Consider the following 25,599-nt stretch of genomic DNA (forward strand, 5'->3'; position numbering starts at 1 on the left):
TAGCCATTTAGTATTACTCGTTGTGCCCGATCATTAAGCCAGTTGTGAATCCACCTAACTGATTTTTTGTCAAAGCCATACTTAATCATTTTTTCAATAAGAAGGTTATGTGATACTTTATCAAATGCCTTACTAATTCAGGGGAAAATGAAAAACTTTGTAATGTATCTTATTAAGAAATCTGTTTTCTTGTCCACTTATTAAGCTATTCTCCTGATCCGGGAATAGTATAGCCTCATTCTGTGTACTAGTAGCCTCTTATCTACAAACAGCAGAGCTAATAGTGCACGGAGTAGCAAAACTTAGAAGCAGCAATTATATGGGGTGTCTTTTTCTATCCCGTCTGCCCTCTTCATAGGCGATTATGTCTCACTTCCTGTACCCCCCCACACACACATTTCCCAGCTTGCTGAACACAACACTAGAAGTATCACAATACGTTTGCAGTTAAGATAATATGCACGTGCCTGTAGAGAATGGACTCAGTGTTATCTGTGTGGTTGCATAGAAAGATAACAGACATTGCTTTATCAGCAAACTGCAATTAGCTGAACTGATTGTTCTGCCGGCAGAGCATTGAGTGACGTCACGTGTCCTATCACACAGGTCTGTGGTTATGGAAACGCTGTGTAAACAATAGGATGAATAAGTTCACATATCAGGCAAACAAAGCAGCATTTCTAAAGCAATATATTTAAGAAAAGTCTTACATTTACATAAGCTACCAGTATAGATAGGATCTTTGAGATGAGAATATCCCTTTAGCCTCTTCTTGCTCAGTGCCATACTGTTATGTGAGAGCGCCCACCCTTTCACCCTCTTAGGTGTCTTTTGGTTAAATTGAGCGGTCCAAGGGGTTGCTATGGCACATGGCAGCCAGTTGGACAATCAATTATCATTATTAGTTTTGTGTTATCTCGTTTCATCAAAAAACATCACAACCTTCACCCTCTTGTTAGGACAGTCTCCTATGCTCTTCTCTTGCTCTAAACATGAAGTGATTTAGAGGATATGTCCAGGAGGCCATGATCTGATGCATCCATCAACAGTCCCTTTAAAACTGTGCACAGAAAAAAAGTTCATTCATGGTGTCTTTTAGTGCTTTTTTGTCAACAGGGGCTATTGATGGACACATTGCTCACTGCACCTCTAGAAGCAGGGGTGCATAGGTGGCAATGAATACTAGGCTCTGGAGCCTCAACCGGCCCAAAGGCCTCTCTACAACATAAGATGACACCAAGATTAGAGATACCACATGGTAAGTGAGAGCTTCATTGTATATATTGCAATAGGGCCCAGATGCTTCAATTTATGCCTCTGGACAACAATGTATTGAAAATAATCATAAAGTGAACAAACCCTTTAATGGAGCATTTCTTTTATTTTGCCTGAAATATAACTAAACTTCATATAACATAATCTACATCATGAATTCTTGATCTACAGAGCAGCATATAGTAATTTAGCTAAAGAATATTTTTTAGATAACCAAGTCTTACCAAATGTGTCATCTAGCTCTTTGTGTACTTTTTCCTGTATCTCAGGATGAGATCCCAATAAAAACAAGGACCAGTTAAGTGCAGCCGCTGTAGTATCATGGCCCTAAATATAGAAATATATGAATATTACTGCTTTGTTGCATCATGCTATAAATAAGAGGCAGTCAGCCTCGAAAAGCGTAAGCAAGATTTCACCACAGGCCTTTATTCCCTTTTTTATGTCTCTCTTTGAACACAAGGATTAAAAGCTAACTTTTAATTGTGCAATAATTTTGGTGCTGGATTTTACACATTCTGTCCTCAGTTTGATACCCTGGTGCTCCGGGGGCTTTTTTCAGGCATTAACATAGCCGGATATATACAGTCCTATGAAAAAGTTTGGGCACCCCTATTAATCGTAGTCATTTTTAGTTCTAAATATTTTGGTGTTTGCAACAGCCATTTCAGTTTCATATATCTAATAACTGATGGACACAGTAATATTTCAGGATTGAAATGAGGTTTATTGTACTAACAGAAAATGTGCAATATGCATTAAACCAAAATTTGACCAGTGCAAAAGTATGGGCACCTCAACAGAAAAGTGACATTAATATTTAGTAGACCCTCCTTTTGCAAAGATAACAGCCTCTAGTTGCTTCCTGTAGCTTTTAATCAGTTCCTGGATCCTGGATGAAGGTATTTTGGACCATTCCTCTTTACAAAACAATTCCAGTTCAGTTCAGTTTGATGGTCGCCGAGCATGGACAGCCCGATCTCAAATGATGTGAAAACAAAGATTGTTCAACATAGTTGTTCAGGGGAAGGATACAAAAAGTTGTCTCAGAGATTTAACCTGTCAGTTTCCACTGTGAGGAACATAGTAAGGACATGGAAGACCACAGGGACAGTTCTTGTTAAGCCCAGAAGTGGCAGGCTAAGAAAAATATCAGAAAGGCAGAGAAGAAGAATGGTGAGAAGAGTCAAGGACAATCCACAGACGACCTCCAAAGAGCTGCAGCATCATCTTGCTGCAGATGGTGTCACTGTGCATCGGTCAACAATACAGCGCACTTTGCACAAGGAGAAGCTGTATGGGAGAGTGATAAGAAAGAAGCCGTTTCTGCAAGTACGCCACAAACAGAGTCGCCTGAGGTATGAAAAAGCACATTTGGACAATCCAGCTTCATTTTGAAGAAAGTCCTGTGGACTGATGATACAAAGATTGAGTTGTTTGGTCATACAAAAAGGCGTTATGCATGGCGTCCAAAAAAAACAGCATTCCAAGAAAAACACTTGCTACCCACTGTAAAATTTGGTGGAGGTTCCATCATGCTTTGGGGCTGTGTGGCCAATGCCGGCATCGGGAATCTTGTTAAAGTTGAGGGTCGCATGGATTCCACTCAGTATCAGCAGATTCTTGAGAATAATGTTCAAGAATCAGTGATGAAGTTGAAGTTACGCCGGGGATGGATATTTCAGCAAGACAATGATCTAAACACTGCTCCAAATCGACTCAGGCATTCATGCAGAGGAACAATTACAATGTTCTGGAATGGCCATCCCAGTCCCCAGACCTGAATATCATTGAACATCTGTGGGATGATTTAAAGCGGGCTGTCCATGCTCGGCCACCATCAAACTTAACTGAACTTGAATTGTTTTGTAAAGAGGAATGGTCCAAAATACCTTCATCCAGGATCCAGGAACTGATTAAAAGCTACAAGAAGCGACTAGAGGCTGTTATCTTTGCAAAAGGAGGATCTACTAAATATTAATGTCACTTTTCTGTTGAGGCGCCCATACTTTTGCACCGGTCAAATTTTGGTTTAATGCATATTGAACATTTTCTGTTAGTACAATAAACCTCATTTCAATCCTGAAATATTACTGTGTCCATCAGTTATTAGATATATCAATCTGAAATGGCTGCTGCAAACACCAAAATATTTAGAACTAAAAATGATTAAGATTAATAGGGGTGCCCAAACTTTTTCATAGGACTGTATAAGTATCAGTCAATGACATTGATTCCAAATTGCAAAGTTTTCAGGTATGTGCCCCGGAGCCAGAGATATTAACACCATTCATCTTCGTACCAAAAATCACTGTATTGAAAGAGGATCCGTACTGACATCATCAGTGGGCAGTGAGGACCACCCACCATAACAGTACAAGTATGAAGAAGTATACTGTCAGGGAAGTGCTTCTCAATGATGCTGAACAGTGAGGCCAGCCACTCTGACATCAATAACATTGGCATTGAAACTTATGGCACTGATATCTCTTTCACACAACTGCAAAAAATGACACTGCACAGAATTTAGCACACTGTCAACTTTGTAGCGATATGTAACACGGCACATGTTAGATCGTGAAAGGTCATTATTATATAACATACTTCTACCTCAAACATGAACGTATCCACTTCTTCACGGATGTCTTTATGGCTCAATGTATTCCCTTCCTCATCAGTTGCTTCCAGAAGCATATCTAAGAAGGCGCATCTTTTTTTAGCTCTCTTAACTTCTTCACCGCTGTTTTTATTATTATTATTGTCTTGTTCATCATTGGCTTTTGCATTCTTCAGTTCTTGTGCTCTTTCTATAATTGTCTTAAGGCAGAACATCACAATGATACCTCCATTTCAGCTATTAAACATGACACGAGTCTCTATGTAATAGAATAGAAGGATATCCCCAGCTACCATGCAGCATTTCCGGGACTAGGATATTGTTTACTGTGGCTTCATCACTACATACCAAGAATAGCGCTGTACAATGTATAGTGGCTGTTTTTGTTATTACATTACAGCCCTATTCATTTGAATGGGTCTGAAGTACAACAAAGCTTAGGGGCATAACTATTGGCAGTGCAGGGATAGCAGTTGCTATTGTGTCCTGGACTCAGAGGGGGCTCTAAAACTCCCTCTGTCTTATAAGATATATCACTATTCAAAATGATACAATGCAGGTATAGGTCCCATTACAGATTTTGCTTTGGGGCCCCAGAGCTTGAAGTTATGTCTCCCCTGTAATGTGCAGGTGATAAATTGAAGGTGATAGATTGTTCAACAGAATAAAAACAATTAACAAGACACAATAATTCACATCAAAGTAATGTCAAGTCTTTTGCCTTGGTCTTTGGTCACCAGGCCTGGACTAGGGGAGTCTCCCTCTACTTCATCCATCATTTGTCCCACATCTTTAGTTTGCTCCACGGCACAGTCTCCAGAGCCACTTGGTCTCTCCTCCTTGTGTAGGCTTAAATAACAGACATGGTTCCTCCCTTCCTGACCTGTTTATCTGCATCCAGAAAGTCAATATTCTGCATACATCACTTTCTTTGGTCCTGGGGGTCTCTTCCCTGCTTCAATGGACTGCGATGCTGCCCGGACATTTCTAACCAGACACACTGCATGACCACTGTCTCATATGAAATTACCCCTGCAGTTAGTCCATAGGAGCCCCCGCCTCCCTGGATTATTCCAGGTTGAACCTGGCCAGATGTGAAGACCATTAGCCTGCCATATGTTCCCCCAACACTGCACTGTATGTAATGCTGCCAGGTGTTATGTATAATATGCACAACAATGTCACATTGGGGCGGGGGGGAGGGGGTGATTTATTAAGACTGTCAATCCTTACGCCATGTGCACGACGTCCCCGCCATGTACATGACTTGGTAGAGTTATCATGAGGCTCCAGCCTCTTAGTAATTCTAGCGCATGTAAAGGCACCAACTTGCATATCTACACCTGCCAGTTATATCACAAATCTATAATGGCATCCAAGTGGTTTCTGCCCCTTTTCCTGCATGAAACATGCAGAAATCAAATGGAAACCCCATTGGACCCCTTTATAGCCTAAGGGGTCTGCGTGTTTTCCATGTAACTACTTTTCTATGTATATAGGTATCCATTCGGGGGGGTCCCCAAGCAGACTCCCTGAATGGAATCGCAAACGCACATGTGAATCAGGCCTTATACACACTGCAGCAAAAAAACTATCAAATTTGGTTGTTTTTTGCTGAGGGAGAACTACTAGAGTGTACTTAATACAGTCCATTCCATACAAGTAAATACAACTGTAATGTCCCGGTACTGCTAGTCCAATTCCCTTTTATAGTCCTTGCAGACCGAGATGATATGGACATTTGCATATAAGGTAAAACGTTTATTCCCCCTTCATTCCTTCATTTCTATTTTTCCAGAGCCAGCACACAGGGGGTCTATTAATGCGCCATCTGGTGGATGTTTTTGTGAACTACACCTGCCTATACTTTGCCATTGTAATTTGAGTTGTCAGTGTGAGGGTGTGTCCATTATAATCAGGTGGCCTCCAGGATCAATCAAGCTCCCTTGATTTGGCCTGGAGGAGGGGTCGAGTAACAACCCCCTCGAGGGGGGTAGTTAGCTTTGTTTTTTTGGGCTTTTGGGTAGTCACAGCTAGCAGACTGAGCACATGGAGAAATGGCCGCCAGCTCCCACAGCCCTGCAAGCAAAGATGTCTCTCCCTCTGTACTCGAGATCTTTCTCAGAGAGTGTTTTCCTCTGAAGCTCCAATTTTACAAGCACTAAGCTTACGGACCAGTTTTATCCATACATCTGGGACGTCTACACGTATCTCTCTATCCAAGTAAGTCTTTGGGACAAATCTATATTTAAGAAGCCCATAGCTAGTCTGGCAGAAATCGAGAATCTCCCGCTGCTAAGAAAAATTGTATTTGCTCTTCTACATACGTGTACCCAGTTGTTGAGGGCTAACCCCTGGATACAGGCTGTCTTTACAAGTATATACAAGTTTACTACTCAAACAACTATTAATTAATCTATCCAAAGCATTCCTGCTCCAAGCTCCACCCCCTGCTTAATTGGACACTGCCTACAAAGATTGCTGTATTGTATGTGAAGAATTCCTCCATATGTATATTTGTATCAACTCGTCCTGCTAGTAAAAAGAGCAACGATTACCCCCGAAGCCTGGTTGTCTGTTGTCATTGTCAGATATCAGAGTGGGGGCGGGTAATCGGGGACATCAAAAAGGGAGATTTTGTGCACATTTGGGACCCAGGGACCCCCTGAAAGCCGGCCACATCTGATATTACCCGTGATACCAGCCCTGGCCCTCCTGAGTGTTGCACAACCTGTTCCGATAAAAAGTAAAGAAAGTAAAGAGGAATTTGAGGTGAACTTCTGCCTTGGATTCTTCTTTATTTTCTGCCCCGGTTCAAGGTGGTGGATACAGAGCATCAGCATTCTGTTGCTGCTTTCCACCACTGGTAATAAATGGCTGCGGGACCCCATCTAAACAATTACTTCAGATTATAACTCAAGGAAGCTACAAGAAAGTTGAGATCTAGTTTAAGATTGTCCAGATTCTCTACAAAATAAATGCAGATAAATTAATTCCCTATAATTGTATGCAGGACACTTCTAAACAATGTTACATCAAGAAGCGTTATACAACATTACTAACCTGGTCAGTAAATGAGTGGAGAATTTTTAAGTTTTTGTCATGTCTTTTTCCAACATGTAAATGAGAAAAAATAAAATCTGGCCACAACCAGGGCATCTTCTGACGGCGATGTACTAAATCACTCATCCTAAGGAAAAAAACAAATACATGTTTCATATATTGAACATAGCCTCAGGTTAACAAGGTAAAAGCTCAACAATTACCAAAATTTCCCATCATCCTACTAATATTATAAATGTGAAAGTTTGTGTGTTTGTGTGTTAGGTTGTTTGTTCCTCTTTCATGCAAAAACAGCTGAACGGATTTGACTGAAATTCGGCACATAGATAGTTTGTAACCTCGATTGACACATAGGTGACTTTTTTATCATGGTAAAGGACATGGCTTCATGACTGTTATGAATTTATGTTCATATACTATGTTAAACTGCAGGAGATTTCAACTATTTGCAGTTTTGCTGATAAAGCCTGCTCTGTAAACACACATATACCACAGAAGCTGATCAGACACTGAGATTGGAAAACACCTTTCATGCAATATGCCAGATGTAGCAGAGCTGTTTATGTACAGATGTAGCAGAGCTTGAAAACTGCTGAACGGATTTGGATGAATTTTGCCACATAGATAGTTTGTAAACTCGATTAACACATAGAATACTTTTTAGCCCGGTAAATGACATGGCTTCATGACTCCTATTAATTTATGTTAATACTAGCTTCTGCCCGCAAATTCAGAATTGGGTCGAGAGAGAAATGAAAAATGTTTGAGTAATGAAAAACAAGCACAGCGCGAGGAACAAGTTCTGCAGCAGGACAGCTTAAGAGCTGCCGAAATGCTGGAGCAGGCAAACCATCTACAGCAGCAATTTGCTGAATATAGGCGGATCATCGATACCAACAACACGCAGAAGAAGTCGCAGGCAGAGGCTAGTCAGGAATATAAAGACTTGTAATAGGTAGTCAGTGGATGCTAAGAGAATGCAGATGTCTTATATTTATTCATTACCTTGGCACTCCCCCCACCTTTGCTCTACCACTCAACAATGATTCATGGCGCTCTGTATACAAGTATATATACACTGCTTTTCAATTATGGGTGAAGTGGGCAGAAGAGACTGGGAAGAAGCTGTGCTCTTGAATACAGTCATGATTGTATGTACACAATCAATGTAGGCCAAGTGGGGACCAGGCACAATCTACATATTAAGATAATTCTATTACCTAATACTTACTCATAAATAGCTTTGACATATTCAGAATCACTGTTGCTCTGTGCATAAATTTTCCTTCCCATGGCTGTCTCTACAGAGCAGAAAAATTATGTTTACAGAAAATAATTGAATTTGCAGAAATATCAATTTGTAATATACAAAAGATTAATGGGCTCGAGTCTTGTAAAAAAGTATTATTATACACACACACCAAAGAGTCATGTATTATACGAAAATATACAGTATTATCACAGTTCGGCAGGTTTACAAACACTGAAAGAAAAAACTTAGACTAGACAGTCTGACAATGCACCAGATACAGCAAACAGTCTAATGCTGTTAGATACATCTGTAACAATATTAAATTGTCTAGTCTAGTTTTGCTCCTCCTATTATTTGGCTTAGTTTATGCCAGATAAATAAAGCAAAATTTGAGGTATTTGGTATTTTTGAGGAATGGAGTCAACTTAAATAATGGTCACTTCCAACCGAGCCACATCCCTTTCCATACAAGTCGTAAAAGTGTCTGAAAAGTGTCTGAAACACTTGATTAATGTGCCGCAATGTATGTTTTTGTATGGTTTTTGGTGCAAATTGGACCAAAAATCTGGTTCATTTTTGGTGCACAGAATAACATTTTAAGCCACGCCCACTTCCCACTGAACCACACCTCTTTGCATACAAGTAGTAAATGTGTCTGGGAAGAGTCTAAAACATTTGATTAATGTGCCACAATGTATGTTTTTGTATAGCTTTTTTGGTGCAAATTATGCTAAAATTCTGCTGCATACTGCTTAGTAAGGCTGAGGTCCCACATTGTGGAATTGCACTGTTTGTTGTTGCAGATTTTGCTGTCTTCTTTTGAGCCAAAGATAGGAGTGGCTTGAAAAGGAATGGAAAATATAAAGGAAGCTCTTTTTGTTAAATCCACTCCTAGCTCAAAAACCACAGTAAAATCTGCAACAAAAACAGCATTTCTTCAACGTGGGGCCTTAGCCTAAACCTCTCCCATGTTTTGAACAAGAAAAGTAAAACACTGGGTTAAACATGAAGATGCAGTGACCATCAATATACATAGGTCTATGTGTAGTCAGGGCTTCCTGCAAGGGGGTAACGATAGGCTCACGAGCCCAGATGTAAAAGCTGAGCTTGCGTTCACTCTGTGCAACCATCAGCTGTGCCTGATCCGTACATTTTATCAGCATTTACATTTACCATTCTTACACTATCAGGGTCCAGACCACAATGGGACACGTCTATGTACACATCCTTCCTGTTATACCCAGAATTCCTGTTATATGCTGATCAATGGCTAGTTTTGACATTAAAGGGTCCATTTTCGTCTCCCTGTCTGCGATAGACTGCACGTCCTAAACCTTCTTCACATGTCTTGCTCCAGGGGTAATAAGTTTACTCTGTGTAGACAGGCAGCCATCAAAGGGAATCAGAAAGGGGATTATAGAAGTTTAGCAGCCTCAGGCCTCTTTCCTAGACGTTTATTGTTTGTTCTCCTACTATATATTTTCATATAGTGTATGTGTCATATATTCAGTCTGTTTCTGACTATAACTAGGCAATTTTTCCTGGTTCTCTTTCCTGGTTGTACCCAACGTGTTTTGGGTACAAATCCAAAGGTAAGAACATGTGAATCTGGTTAGAAAGAAATACAATTGTCTGTCATTTATAGACAGCTACTAGCTTTTGCTATGGAGACAGAAAGGGACATTGCTGACAAGTAGATCCTATATGGCTTATTGGGAATTAGTTAACAGCATTGTCTTCAAGACTCTGATCAGGAATGTGACACATCGGAGGTAAAAAGGCCAAGTACCAGAGTCCTAGGTATAAAGGTTAGGTGAAATCACCGCCTGGACTCCTAAGAGTCTGGGTGGTGGTTTATAGAGATATTTTTATCTCAGTCAGTCATGGCTGATATGGGAGTATCGAACTCTAAGGCCTCACGCACATGTCTGAGTGTACAGGCCAAATCCTCCAATTGAAGTCAATTAAGCTGAGTACCCTACACGTTAAAAATTCCCCCTTTCCTCAGTCATGTGAAAGTGTCAGAACAGCCAAATAAAGTGGTGTTATGTCTATTTAGAAGTAAATAGTAGAAATAATGTGGCTTGATGTGCTGCACAGTTTCTTTTTTTTTTTTTTTTTTTTTTTTTTTAAATTTTCTTAAATGTAGATTGTGAGCCCCACATACTGTAGGGCTCACAATGTACATTTTTCCCTATCAGTATGTCTTTGGAATGGAAATCCATGCAAACACGGGGAGAACATACAAACTCCTTGCAGATGGTTTTTTGCCCTTGGTGGGATTTGAACACCAGGACTCCAGTGCTGCAAGGCAGCAGTGCTAACCACTGAGCCACCGTGTGGCCCCTGTGCTGCACAGTTTCTATACCTCCGATTTACCTCAGTGACTTATGGAGACAGCGTAGAACAACCTCCTTCCCCTGTCCCTGTAACTCCTGACCTTGTCAGATGGCCAGAGATGAATAGATTCTCATCTCTGTCTTTAATGGCTGAGATGAGACTCCCCATTTAATGCGTCTCCACACAATACATAAGAAATGCTTGATGGGTGCTTACCCCATGGTGCCAAAGATGTTACAAACCAGAAAACCCAGAAATTTACTGACTCAGTAGGACTAGTAACTCATAAGATAAAATATAACTTTTATTAACCTCTTAATAAAATAAACACCTGTAGTTTAAATCCCAAAAACGTCATTATAGACCAAAAAAACCTGACTTCAATAAAAGAGGAAAAGGTATCACAAAGGAGGGCTATCAATTGTTTTATGCACTCACAGTATGCTCATACCTTCCTTCACCCAGGGAGCTAAGGGTTGGTTCACACTAGCATTCAGGGACTGGATATTTTATAAGAATCATCTGATATGTGACACATATGAGTTTGACTTCGGGTACATGAGTGTCTGTCATTATTGGGTATGAGACAGTTTATAGATTATAAATAGTGAGGTGCTCTGTATTTAGAGCTCCCTCACTTATGCTGTCTCATTATTAATGAATAGAGATGAGCGAACACCATTTGATAGAATAGGTATTCGATCAAATATCAGGCCATTCGAGGTATTCGTTCCCATTCGAATACCACGCGGCATACGCAGTAAAAATTTGTATCCCCTCCCACCTTCCCTGGCGCGTTTTTTGCACCAATAACTGTGCAGGGGAGGTGGGACAGGAACTATGACAACAGAGGCATCAAATGTACGCTCAATCCAGATATCCAGGGTGTGTACCCCCAAAACCTAGGTGGGAGACACCAAAATTCAGTCCGGCAATGTACGCTCAATCCAGTTTTTCACAGTGTGTACCCCCAAAACCTAGGTGGGAGAGACAGAAATTCAGTCAGGCTATGCACGCTCAATCCAGATATCCAGGGTGTGTACCCCCGTGTTTGAGTCTGGCAAGCTCCAGATCTGCTACCAGGTTCCGGCCATTATCACGTACGCCAACCTGCACCTGGGCCCAGGTGCAGCAGGGCAAAAAACATTGCCATCTCATCCAGGATGGCATCCCTCACCTTGGAGGCAGTGTGCTGTCTGTCCCCCAAGCTGATGAGCTTCAGCACGGCCTGCTGACATCTCCCCACGCCAGTGTTGCAGCGTTTCCAGCTCGTAGTTGGGGTCGATTTAACAGCGGAGTAGGAGCACTCCTGCCAGGAATATTGGGCGGGGAGACAAAGCAGGCCGCCACAGTTTGCGACCCGGTCCCACCCTCAACTACATTCAGCCAGTGTGCCGCGATTGAGATGCAGCGTCCCTGGCTGCATGCACTTGTCCACGTGTCGGTAGTCAAGTGGAACTCTGTGTAACTTAGTGTAGAACTTAGGGCCCACCTAAGGTTACGAGGCACATGCTGGTGCAAGGCTCAACTCACCCTAAGGGCCAAAAACACTGCTGGTGAATTTTGTTTAGTTCTAAAGGACTCTGTGTTTAGATTTGGCTCAGTCGCAGCTCCAGGACATGCCTTTGAAGGCAAGGTTTCTTTTAGTGGCTCCATCTCAGCAGGATGATGATGATGATGATGATGATGATGAAGAAGAAGAAGAAGCTTGGTTAAATCTGTTGTTGGAAGGGAAAGTGGTTTCTGCTCTACAGCTAAAGTACTGGAGCATGTTGTTTGGACTATTAACACCTGATCAGAACCCTGTAGAGGTAATCTAGAGTCCGATATTACAGGACCATTACCGGTAGTAGTAGTTGCAGCCAATTCTCCACCTTTGCGGTCCTCTAAATAAAAGTTACCCCCAGGACTTGATGCCAAAATGTTATCAATTTCCCAATTAAAATCAAGGTCAATGTCTGGGTCCTCAGTCCAATCCACTGCATCAATCCAACACAATGAGAGTGATGGTTCTGGAACCACCGTTTTAGGGGCAAAGAATTTTAAAGGGGCTAACACTCTGCTGGTAAGAGGCTGAAGTCACCTAAAGGGCCAACAAATCTCTGCTGGTAGCTCAGCTTAAGGGCCTCTAACTTAATTTGGAAGGGCTCACGTTAAGGGCCAGAAAAGTGAATTTTTGAAGGTCTCACCACATCACACAAACATAAACAATGACAGGTCAGGGTGGGTGAGGGCTTTTGGATTTCCCATTGTCTATTCCATCTGTGGTTGTCATGGGCAACGTGATTTAAAGGGGTCCTTGTTAATGTTTCTTTAGCTTAAATTTGGGTTTGTGTCCATCCATTTGGGGAAGAAAGAAGGTTTCCAGGTATTTTCCCACTTTGATAGAGGTTTTTTTGAGTTTGGAAAGTGTGTAGTTGATAGGCTGTGATGTTGGGGTAATAGAGGGTCTTTGGTGTGTTAGATGCCCCCAGACATGCTTCCCCTGCTGTCCCAGTGTCATTCCAGAGGTGTTGGCATCATTTGCTGAGGTGTCATAGTGGACTTGGTGACCCTCCAGAGTCGAATGGTGGGATCCCCTGAAATGAAGCATTTTTCCCCATAGACCACATACAGACACTGGCGGTCAAGTGAATGGGTTTTAAAGGTGACCGTCAGAAAGCCGTCCCCTGTCCAGTTTACCCGGGATTTACAACGGAAACCCTGGGTCGGACAGCAGCGGTAGTGTGAACGCCACTTAAGATAGTCCTGATTTGCAATTCCTTTACCCTCTTTAATTCAAAATTAGTTTTATTTGTTTGTAATCACATTATTGGGAATACATTATAGGTGTTTATTTTATTGAGACTTTAATAAAAGTTATATTTTATCTTATTAGTTACTATTCCTACTCAGTCAGTGAATTTATTATTTCAATTATTTGTAGGCACGTTTTAAGAAGTTATCAGTAGAGATGAGCGAACAGTGTTCTATCGAACTCATGTTCGATCGGATATTAGGCTGTTCGGCATGTTCGAATCGAATCGAACACCGCGTGGTAAAGTGCGCCATTACTCGATTCCCCTCCCACCTTCCCTGGCGCCTTTTTTGCTCCAATAACAGCGCTGGGTAGGTGGGACAGGAACTACGACACCGGTGACGTTGAAAAAAGTAGGCAAAACCCATTGGCTGCCGAAAACATGTGACCTCTAATTTAAAAGAACAGCGACGCCCAGCTTCGCGTCATTCTGAGCTTGCAATTCACCGAGGACGGAGGTTTCCGTCCAGCTAGCTAGGGCTTAGATTCTGGGTAGGCAGGGACAGGCTAGGATAGGAAGGAGAAGACAACCAACAGCTCTTGTAAGAGCTAAATTCCAGGGAGAAGCTTGTCAGTGTAACGTGGCACTGACGGGCTCAATCGCCGCAACCCAGCTTTCCCAGGATCCTGAATGGAATACACTGTCAGTGTATTCCCGTATACCCGATATATACCCCGATACCCGTTCCAACGGTGTGCCCCCCCACCTTCACCCCAGAAATACCCTGCAAGTCCCCTAGCAATAGAATTGGGGCTATATACACCCACAATTTTTACTACTGGTATACAGTGCCATTGTCTGACTGGGAATTCAAAGAATATATTGGGAATACAAATACCCTCATTTCTTGCTACTGCCATATAGTGCCAGTTTCTGACTGGTAATTCAAAGAATATATTGGGGTTACGTGCACCCACAATTTTTACTACTGGTATACAGTGCCATTGTCTGACTGGGAATTCAAAGAATATATTGGGAATACAAATACCCTCATTTCTTGCTACTGCCATATAGTGCCAGTGTCTGACTGGGAATTCAAAGAATATATTGGGGTTACGTGCACCCACAATTTTTACTACTGGTATACAGTGCCATTGTCTGACTGGGAATTCAAAGAGTATATTGGGAATACAAATACCCTCATTTCTTGCTACTGCCATATAGTGCCAGTTTCTGACTGGGAATTCAAAGAATATATTGGGGTTACGTGCACCCACAATTTTTACTACTGGTATACAGTGCCATTGTCTGACTGGGAATTCAAAGAATATATTGGGGTTATAAATACCCTCATTTCTTGCTACTGCCATATAGTGCCAGTTTCTGACTGGTAATTCAAAGAATATATTGGGGTTACGTGCACCCACAATTTTTACTACTGGTATACAGTGCCATTGTCTGACTGGGAATTCAAAGAGTATATTGGGAATACAAATACCCTCATTTCTTGCTACTGCCATATAGTGCCAGTGTCTGACTGGGAATTCAAAGAATATATTGGGGTTACGTGCACCCACAATTTTTACTACTGGTATACAGTGCCATTGTCTGACTGGGAATTCAAAGAGTATATTGGGAATACAAATACCCTCATTTCTTGCTACTGCCATATAGTGCCAGTTTCTGACTGGGAATTCAAAGAATATATTGGGGTTACGTGCACCCACAATTTTTACTACTGGTATACAGTGCCATTGTCTGACTGGGAATTCAAAGAGTATATTGGGAATACAAATACCCTCATTTCTTGCTACTGCCATATAGTGCCAGTTTCTGACTGGGAATTCAAAGAATATATTGGGGTTACGTGCACCCACAATTTTTACTACTGGTATACAGTGCCATTGTCTGACTGGGAATTCAAAGAATATATTGGGGTTATAAATACCCTCATTTCTTGCTACTGCCATATAGTGCCAGTTTCTGACTGGGAATTCAAAGAATATATTGGGGTTACGTGCACCCACAATTTTTACTACTGGTATACAGTGCCATTGTCTGACTGGGAATTCAAAGAATATATTGGGGTTATAAATACCCTCATTTCTTGCTACTGCCATATAGTGCCAGTTTCTGACTGGTAATTCAAAGAATATATTGGGGTTACGTGCACCCACAATTTTTACTACTGGTATACAGTGCCATTGTCTGACTGGGAATTCAAAGAATATATTGGGAATACAAATACCCTCATTTCTTGCTACTGCCATATAGTGCCAGTTTCTGACTGGTAATTCAAAGAATATATTGGGGTTACGTGCACCCACAATTTTTACTACTGGTATACAGTGCCATTGTCTGACTGGGAATTCAAAGAGTATATTGGGAATACAAATACCCTCATTTCTTGCTACTGCCATATAGTGCCAGTGTCTGACTGGGAATTCAAAGAATATATTGGGGTTACGTGCACCCACAATTTTTACTACTGGTATACAGTGCCATTGTCTGACTGGGAATTCAAAGAGTATATTGGGAATACAAATACCCTCATTTCTTGCTACTGCCATATAGTGCCAGTTTCTGACTGGGAATTCAAAGAATATATTGGGGTTACGTGCACCCACAATTTTTACTACTGGTATACAGTGCCATTGTCTGACTGGGAATTCAAAGAGTATATTGGGAATACAAATACCCTCATTTCTTGCTACTGCCATATAGTGCCAGTTTCTGACTGGGAATTCAAAGAATATATTGGGGTTACGTGCACCCACAATTTTTACTACTGGTATACAGTGCCATTGTCTGACTGGGAATTCAAAGAATATATTGGGGTTATAAATACCCTCATTTCTTGCTACTGCCATATAGTGCCAGTTTCTGACTGGGAATTCAAAGAATATATTGGGGTTACGTGCACCCACAATTTTTACTACTGGTATACAGTGCCATTGTCTGACTGGGAATTCAAAGAATATATTGGGGTTATAAATACCCTCATTTCTTGCTACTGCCATATAGTGCCAGTTTCTGACTGGTAATTCAAAGAATATATTGGGGTTACGTGCACCCACAATTTTTACTACTGGTATACAGTGCCATTGTCTGACTGGGAATTCAAAGAATATATTGGGAATACAAATACCCTCATTTCTTGCTACTGCCATATAGTGCCAGTGTCTGACTGGGAATTCAAAGAATATATTGGGGTTACGTGCACCCACAATTTTTACTACTGGTATACAGTGCCATTGTCTGACTGGGAATTCAAAGAGTATATTGGGAATACAAATACCCTCATTTCTTGCTACTGCCATATAGTGCCAGTTTCTGACTGGGAATTCAAAGAATATATTGGGGTTACGTGCACCCACAATTTTTACTACTGGTATACAGTGCCATTGTCTGACTGGGAATTCAAAGAATATATTGGGGTTATAAATACCCTCATTTCTTGCTACTGCCATATAGTGCCAGTTTCTGACTGGTAATTCAAAGAATATATTGGGGTTACGTGCACCCACAATTTTTACTACTGGTATACAGTGCCATTGTCTGACTGGGAATTCAAAGAGTATATTGGGAATACAAATACCCTCATTTCTTGCTACTGCCATATAGTGCCAGTGTCTGACTGGGAATTCAAAGAATATATTGGGGTTACGTGCACCCACAATTTTTACTACTGGTATACAGTGCCATTGTCTGACTGGGAATTCAAAGAGTATATTGGGAATACAAATACCCTCATTTCTTGCTACTGCCATATAGTGCCAGTTTCTGACTGGGAATTCAAAGAATATATTGGGGTTACGTGCACCCACAATTTTTACTACTGGTATACAGTGCCATTGTCTGACTGGGAATTCAAAGAGTATATTGGGAATACAAATACCCTCATTTCTTGCTACTGCCATATAGTGCCAGTTTCTGACTGGGAATTCAAAGAATATATTGGGGTTACGTGCACCCACAATTTTTACTACTGGTATACAGTGCCATTGTCTGACTGGGAATTCAAAGAATATATTGGGGTTATAAATACCCTCATTTCTTGCTACTGCCATATAGTGCCAGTTTCTGACTGGGAATTCAAAGAATATATTGGGGTTACGTGCACCCACAATTTTTACTACTGGTATACAGTGCCATTGTCTGACTGGGAATTCAAAGAATATATTGGGGTTATAAATACCCTCATTTCTTGCTACTGCCATATAGTGCCAGTTTCTGACTGGTAATTCAAAGAATATATTGGGGTTACGTGCACCCACAATTTTTACTACTGGTATACAGTGCCATTGTCTGACTGGGAATTCAAAGAATATATTGGGAATACAAATACCCTCATTTCTTGCTACTGCCATATAGTGCCAGTGTCTGACTGGGAATTCAAAGAATATATTGGGGTTACGTGCACCCACAATTTTTACTACTGGTATACAGTGCCATTGTCTGACTGGGAATTCAAAGAGTATATTGGGAATACAAATACCCTCATTTCTTGCTACTGCCATATAGTGCCAGTTTCTGACTGGGAATTCAAAGAATATATTGGGGTTACGTGCACCCACAATTTTTACTACTGGTATACAGTGCCATTGTCTGACTGGGAATTCAAAGAATATATTGGGGTTATAAATACCCTCATTTCTTGCTACTGCCATATAGTGCCAGTTTCTGACTGGTAATTCAAAGAATATATTGGGGTTACGTGCACCCACAATTTTTACTACTGGTATACAGTGCCATTGTCTGACTGGGAATTCAAAGAGTATATTGGGAATACAAATACCCTCATTTCTTGCTACTGCCATATAGTGCCAGTTTCTGACTGGGAATTCAAAGAATATATTGGGGTTACGTGCACCCACAATTTTTACTACTGGTATACAGTGCCAATTTCTAACTAGGAATTCAAAATGCGCAAGGCTCCCGGAAAGGGACGTGGACGAGGCCGTGGGCGAGGTCGGGGGAATGGTTCTGGGGAGCAAGGTAGCAGTGAAGCCACAGGGCGTCCCGTGCCTACTCCTGTGGGGCAGCAAGCATTGCGCCACTCCACAGTGCCAGGGTTGCTTGCCACATTAACTAAACTGCAGGGTACAAACCTTAGTAGGCCCGAGAACCAGGAACAGGTCTTGCAATGGCTGTCAGAGAACGCTTACAGCACATTGTCCAGCAGCCAGTCAGACTCTGCCTCCTCTCCTCCTATTACCCAACAGTCTTGTCTTCCTTCCTCCCAAAATTCCGAAGCTTTACAGAACAATAACCCAAACTGTCCCTGCTCCCCAGAGCTGTTCTCCGCTCCTTTCATTGTCCCTCAACCTGCCTCTCCACGTCACGATTCCACGAACCTAACAGAGGAGCATCTGTATCCAGATGCTCAAACACTAGAGTCTCCTCCATCTCCGTTCGATTTGGTGGTGGATGACCAGCAACCCACCCTCATCGACGATGATGTGACGCAGTTGCCGTCAGGGCATCCAGTTGACCGGCGCATTGTGCGGGAGGAGGAGATGAGACAGGAGTTGGAAGAGGAAGTGGTGGATGATGAGGACACTGACCCGACCTGGACAGGGGGGATGTCAAGCGGGGAAAGTAGTGTGGATGTTGAGGCAGGTGCAGCACCAAAAAGGGTAGCTAGAGGCAGAGGCAGAGGTCAGCAGCTTAGGCGAAGCCAGGCCACACCCGGAATCTCCCAAGATGTTCCAGTTCGTACCCAGCCCCGAAAAACTCCCACCTCGAGGGCACGTTTCTCGAAGGTGTGGAGTTTTTTCAAGGAATGCGCCGAGGACAGATATAGTGTTGTCTGCACAATTTGCCTCTCGAAATTGATTAGGGGCTCTGAGAAGAGCAACCTGTCCACCACTTCAATGCGCCGTCATTTGGAATCCAAGCACTGGAATCAGTGGCAGGCAGCAACGGCAGGACAAAGGCCGACTGCCGTTCACGCCACTGCCACTGCCTCTGCCTCTGCCTCTGCCACTGCCACTGCTGACTGTGCTGGCGATGCACTCCAGAGGACGAGCCAGGACACCACTTCATCTGCCTCCGCCACTTTGTTGACTTCTACCTCATCCTCCCCTGGTCCTGTCTTATCTCCTTCTCCTGCACCATCAAAGGCACCATCAGGCGTTTCTTTACAACAACCCACCATCTCTCAGACATTGGAGCGGCGGCAGAAATACACTGCTAACCACCCACACGCGCAAGCCTTGAACGCCAACATCGCTAAACTGCTGGCCCAGGAGATGTTGGCGTTCCGGCTTGTTGAAACTCCCGCCTTCCTGGACCTGATGGCAACTGCGGCACCTCGCTATGCCGTCCCTAGCCGTCACTACTTCTCCCGGTGTGCCGTCCCCGCCTTGCACCAGCACGTGTCACTCAACATCAGGCGGGCCCTTAGTTCCGCGCTTTGCACAAAGGTCCACTTGACCACCGACGCGTGGACAAGTGCATGCGGACAGGGACGCTACATTTCACTGACGGCACACTGGGTGAATGTAGTTGAGGCTGGGACTGCTTCCCAAACTGGCCCGGTGTACCTCGTCTCCCCGCCTAACATTCCTGGCAGGGACACGAGAAGAACACCCCCCTCCTCCTCCTCTTCTACCGCCTCCTCCTCCGCCACCGCCTCCTCCTCCGCCACCGCCTCCTCCTCCGCTGTTAGATTGACCCCAGCTACGAGTTGGAAACGTTGCAGCACTGGCGTTGGTAGACGTCAGCAGGCTGTGCTGAAGCTGATCAGCTTGGGGGACAGACAGCACACTGCCTCCGAGGTGAGGGATGCCCTCCTCGATGAGACGGCAATATGGTTTGAGCCGCTGCACCTGGGCCCAGGCATGGTCGTTTGTGATAACGGCCGGAACCTGGTAGCAGCTCTGGAGCTTGCCGGACTCCAACATGTTCCATGCCTGGCCCACGTCTTCAACCTAGTGGTGCAACGTTTCCTAAAGAGCTACCCCAATGTTCCAGAGCTACTGGTGAAAGTGCGGCGCATGTGCGCCCACTTTCGCAAGTCGACAGTAGCTGCTGCTAGCTTAAAATCTCTCCAGCAACGCCTGCATGTGCCACAACACCGGCTTTTGTGCGACGTCCCCACACGCTGGAACTCAACGTTTCAGATGTTGAATAGAGTGGTTGAGCAGCAGAGACCTTTGATGGAATACCAGCTACAAAACCCTAGGGTGCCACAAAGTCAGCTGCCTCAGTTTCACATCCATGAGTGGCCATGGATGAGAGACCTTTGTGACATCCTACGGGTCTTTGAGGAGTCCACAAGGAGGGTGAGCTCTGAGGATGCGATGGTGAGCCTTACAATCCCGCTCTTGTGTGTTCTGAGAGAATCCCTGATTGACATCAGGGATAACTCAGATCACACAGAGGAGTTAGGGATAGCATCCGATCCGTCACAGCTGGAGAGTAGGTCCACACATCTGTCCGCTTCACTGCGTTTAATGGAGGAGGAGGAGGAGGAGGAGGAGGAAGAAGAGTTGTCCGATGATGTGATGGTGATACAGGAGGCTTCCGGGCAACTTCGAATCGTCCCATTGTTGCAGCGCGGATGGGTAGACATGGAGGATGAGGAGGAAATGGAGATTGAACTTTCCGGTGGGGCCAGAGGAGTCATGCCAACTAACACTGTGGCAGACATGGCTGAGTTCATGTTGGGGTGCTTTACAACCGACAAGCGTATTGTCAAAATCATGGAGGACAACCAGTACTGGATCTTTGCTATCCTTGACCCCCGGTATAAAAACAACATCTCGTCTTTTATTCCGGTAGAGGGGAGGGCCAATCGCATCAATGCTTGCCACAGGCAATTGGTGCAGAATATGATGGAGATGTTTCCAGCATGTGACGTTGGCGGCAGGGAGGGCAGTTCCTCCAGTAGGCAACCAAGTTCTCACCGGTCCACACAAACGAGGGGCACACTGTCTAAGGTCTGGGACACCTTGATGGCACCCCCTCGCCAAAGTGCCGCCACGGAGGGTCCTAGTGTCACCAGGCGTGAGAAGTATAGGCGCATGTTGCGGGAATACCTTTCCGACCACAGCCCTGTCCTCTCCGACCCCTCTGCGCCCTACACGTATTGGGTGTCGAAGTTGGACCTGTGGCTTGAACTTGCCCTATATGCCTTGGAGGTGCTGTCCTGTCCTGCCGCCAGCGTCCTATCTGAGAGGGTGTTCAGTGCAGCCGGTGGCATCATCACTGACAAGCGCACCCGTCTGTCAGCTGAGAGTGCCGACCGGCTCACTTTGATAAAAATGAACCACCACTGGGTAGAGCCGTCATTTTTGTGCCCACCTGTGTAAAGCACCCCAACATGAAACTCCATGTCTGTACTCAACCTCTCCAATTCCTCCGCATCCTCATACTCATCCACCATAAGCGTTGCACAATTCTGCTAATACTAGGCTCCCTCCACCCTGATTTCCCCCAACTCTGCTGGTTAGAGGCTCCCTCCACCATGAATTTGCCCAAACTGGGCTGTTTAGAGGCTCCCTCCACCATGAATTGGTCCAAACTGGGGTGGTTAGAGGCTCCCTCCACCATGAATTGGTCCAAACTGGGGTGGTTAGAGGCTCCCTCCACCATTAATTGGTCCAAACTGGGCTGGTTAGAGGCTCCCTCCACAATTAATTGGTCCAAACTGGGCTAATTAGAGGCTCCCTCCACCATGAATTGGTCCAAACTGGGTTTTTTAGAGGCTCCCTCCACCATTAATTGGTCCAAACTGGGCTGGTTAGAGGCTCCCTCCACAATTAATTGGTCCAAACTGGGCTAATTAGAGGCTCCCTCCACCATGAATTGGTCCAAACTGGGTTTTTTAGAGGCTCCCTCCACCATTAATTGGTCCAAACTGGGCTGGTTAGAGGCTCCCTCCACAATTAATTGGTCCAAACTGGGCTAATTAGAGGCTCCCTCCACCATGAATTGGTCCAAACTGGGTTTTTTAGAGGCTCCCTCCACCATGAATTTGCCCAAACTGGGCTGTTTAGAGGCTCCCTCCACCATGAATTGGTCCAAACTGGGCTGGTTAGAGGCTCCCTCCACCATGAATTTCCCAAAACTTGGCTGTTTAGAGGCTCCCTCCACCATGAATTTGCCCAAACTGGGCTGTTTAGAGGCTCCCTCCACCATTAATTGGTCCAAACTGGGCTGGTTAGAGGCTCCCTCCACCATGAATTTGCCCAAACTGGGGTGGTTAGAGGCTCCCTCCACCATTAATTGGTCCAAACTGGGCTGGTTAGAGGCTCCCTCCACCATGAATTTCCCAAAACTTGGCTGTTTAGAGGCTCCCTCCACCATTAATTGGTCCAAACTGGGCTGGTTAGAGGCTCCCTCCACCATGAATTTGCCCAAACTGGGCTGTTTAGAGGCTCCCTCCACCATTAATTGGTCCAAACTGGGCTGGTTAGAGGCTCCCTCCACCATGAATTTGCCCAAACTGGGCTGTTTAGAGGCTCCCTCCACCATGAATTGGTCCAAACTGGGGTGGTTAGAGGCTCCCTCCACCATGAATTGGTCCAAACTGGGGTGGTTAGAGGCTCCCTCCACCATTAATTGGTCCAAACTGGGCTGGTTAGAGGCTCCCTCCACAATTAATTGGTCCAAACTGGGCTAATTAGAGGCTCCCTCCACCATGAATTGGTCCAAACTGGGTTTTTTAGAGGCTCCCTCCACCATTAATTGGTCCAAACTGGGCTGGTTAGAGGCTCCCTCCACAATTAATTGGTCCAAACTGGGCTAATTAGAGGCTCCCTCCACCATGAATTGGTCCAAACTGGGTTTTTTAGAGGCTCCCTCCACCATGAATTTGCCCAAACTGGGCTGTTTAGAGGCTCCCTCCACCATGAATTGGTCCAAACTGGGCTGGTTAGAGGCTCCCTCCACCATGAATTTCCCAAAACTTGGCTGTTTAGAGGCTCCCTCCACCATTTATTGGTCCAAACTGGGCTGGTTAGAGGCTCCCTCCACCATTAATTGGTCCAAACTGGGCTGGTTAGAGGCTCCCTCCACCATTAATTGGTCCAAACTGGGCTGGTTAGAGGCTCCCTCCACCATGAATTTCCCAAAACTTGGCTGTTTAGAGGCTCCCTCCACCATTAATTGGTCCAAACTGGGCTGGTTAGAGGCTCCCTCCACCATGAATTTGCCCAAACTGGGCTGTTTAGAGGCTCCCTCCACCATGAATTTGCCCAAACTGGGCTGTTTAGAGGCTCCCTCCACCATGAATTGGTCCAAACTGGGCTGGTTAGAGGCTCCCTCCACCATGAATTTCCCAAAACTTGGCTGTTTAGAGGCTCCCTCCACCATTAATTGGTCCAAACTGGGCTGGTTAGAGGCTCCCTCCACCATGAATTTGCCCAAACTGGGGTGGTTAGAGGCTCCCTCCACCATTAATTGGTCCAAACTGGGCTGGTTAGAGGCTCCCTCCACAATTAATTGGTCCAAACTGGGCTAATTAGAGGCTCCCTCCACCATGAATTGGTCCAAACTGGGTTTTTTAGAGGCTCCCTCCACCATGAATTTCCCAAAACTTGGCTGTTTAGAGGCTCCCTCCACCATGAATTGGTCCAAACTGGGCTGGTTAGAGGCTCCCTCCACCATGAATTTCCCAAAACTTGGCTGTTTAGAGGCTCCCTCCACCATTAATTGGTCCAAACTGGGCTGGTTAGAGGCTCCCTCCACCATGAATTTGCCCAAACTGGGCTGTTTAGAGGCTCCCTCCACCATGAATTGGTCCAAACTGGGCTGGTTAGAGGCTCCCTCCACCATGAATTTCCCAAAACTTGGCTGTTTAGAGGCTCCCTCCACCATTAATTGGTCCAAACTGGGCTGGTTAGAGGCTCCCTCCACCATGAATTGGTCCAAACTGGGGTGGTTAGAGGCTCCCTCCACCATTAATTGGTCCAAACTGGGCTGGTTAGAGGCTCCCTCCACCATTAATTGGTCCAAACTGGGCTGGTTAGAGGCTCCCTCCACCATTAATTGGTCCAAACTGGGCTGGTTAGAGGCTCCCTCCACCATGAATTTCCCAAAACTTGGCTGTTTAGAGGCTCCCTCCACCATTAATTGGTCCAAACTGGGCTGGTTAGAGGCTCCCTCCACCATGAATTTGCCCAAACTGGGCTGTTTAGAGGCTCCCTCCACCATGAATTTGCCCAAACTGGGCTGTTTAGAGGCTCCCTCCACCATGAATTGGTCCAAACTGGGCTGGTTAGAGGCTCCCTCCACCATGAATTTCCCAAAACTTGGCTGTTTAGAGGCTCCCTCCACCATTAATTGGTCCAAACTGGGCTGGTTAGAGGCTCCCTCCACCATGAATTTGCCCAAACTGGGGTGGTTAGAGGCTCCCTCCACCATTAATTGGTCCAAACTGGGCTGGTTAGAGGCTCCCTCCACAATTAATTGGTCCAAACTGGGCTAATTAGAGGCTCCCTCCACCATGAATTGGTCCAAACTGGGTTTTTTAGAGGCTCCCTCCACCATGAATTTCCCAAAACTTGGCTGTTTAGAGGCTCCCTCCACCATGAATTGGTCCAAACTGGGCTGGTTAGAGGCTCCCTCCACCATGAATTTCCCAAAACTTGGCTGTTTAGAGGCTCCCTCCACCATTAATTGGTCCAAACTGGGCTGGTTAGAGGCTCCCTCCACCATGAATTTGCCCAAACTGGGCTGTTTAGAGGCTCCCTCCACCATGAATTGGTCCAAACTGGGCTGGTTAGAGGCTCCCTCCACCATGAATTTCCCAAAACTTGGCTGTTTAGAGGCTCCCTCCACCATGAATTGGTCCAAACTGGGCTGGTTAGAGGCTCCCTCCACCATGAATTGGTCCAAACTGGGGTGGTTAGAGGCTCCCTCCACCATTAATTGGTCCAAACTGGGCTGGTTAGAGGCTCCCTCCACCATTAATTGGTCCAAACTGGGCTGGTTAGAGGCTCCCTCCACCATGAATTTGCCCAAACTGGGGTGGTTAGAGGCTCCCTCCACCATTAATTGGTCCAAACTGGGCTGGTTAGAGGCTCCCTCCACAATTAATTGGTCCAAACTGGGCTAATTAGAGGCTCCCTCCACCATGAATTGGTCCAAACTGGGTTTTTTAGAGGCTCCCTCCACCATGAATTTGCCCAAACTGGGCTGTTTAGAGGCTCCCTCCACCATGAATTGGTCCAAACTGGGCTGGTTAGAGGCTCCCTCCACCATGAATTTCCCAAAACTTGGCTGTTTAGAGGCTCCCTCCACCATTAATTGGTCCAAACTGGGCTGGTTAGAGGCTCCCTCCACCATTAATTGGTCCAAACTGG

At 44.6% G+C, this 25,599-nt stretch overlaps 1 protein-coding gene across 1 annotated transcript in view; it reads right to left on the bottom strand.

Moving 5' to 3' along the window:
* LOC142184262 (cytochrome P450 4V2-like) overlaps window positions 1–25,599 on the bottom strand; it is a 43,012-nt gene that overhangs the window by 8,379 nt on the left and 9,034 nt on the right. Inside the window, exons 5-8 of the mRNA XM_075259039.1 lie at window positions 8,187–8,256; window positions 6,956–7,082; window positions 3,886–4,092; window positions 1,500–1,602 (exon numbers count right to left, since the gene is read on the bottom strand). Of these exons, the coding sequence (XP_075115140.1) occupies window positions 1,500–1,602; window positions 3,886–4,092; window positions 6,956–7,082; window positions 8,187–8,256 (507 nt within the window). The remainder of the gene's footprint in view (window positions 1–1,499; window positions 1,603–3,885; window positions 4,093–6,955; window positions 7,083–8,186; window positions 8,257–25,599) is intronic.

This window comes from Leptodactylus fuscus, chromosome 1, assembly GCF_031893055.1.
Source record: "Leptodactylus fuscus isolate aLepFus1 chromosome 1, aLepFus1.hap2, whole genome shotgun sequence".
NCBI lineage: Eukaryota > Metazoa > Chordata > Amphibia > Anura > Leptodactylidae > Leptodactylus > Leptodactylus fuscus.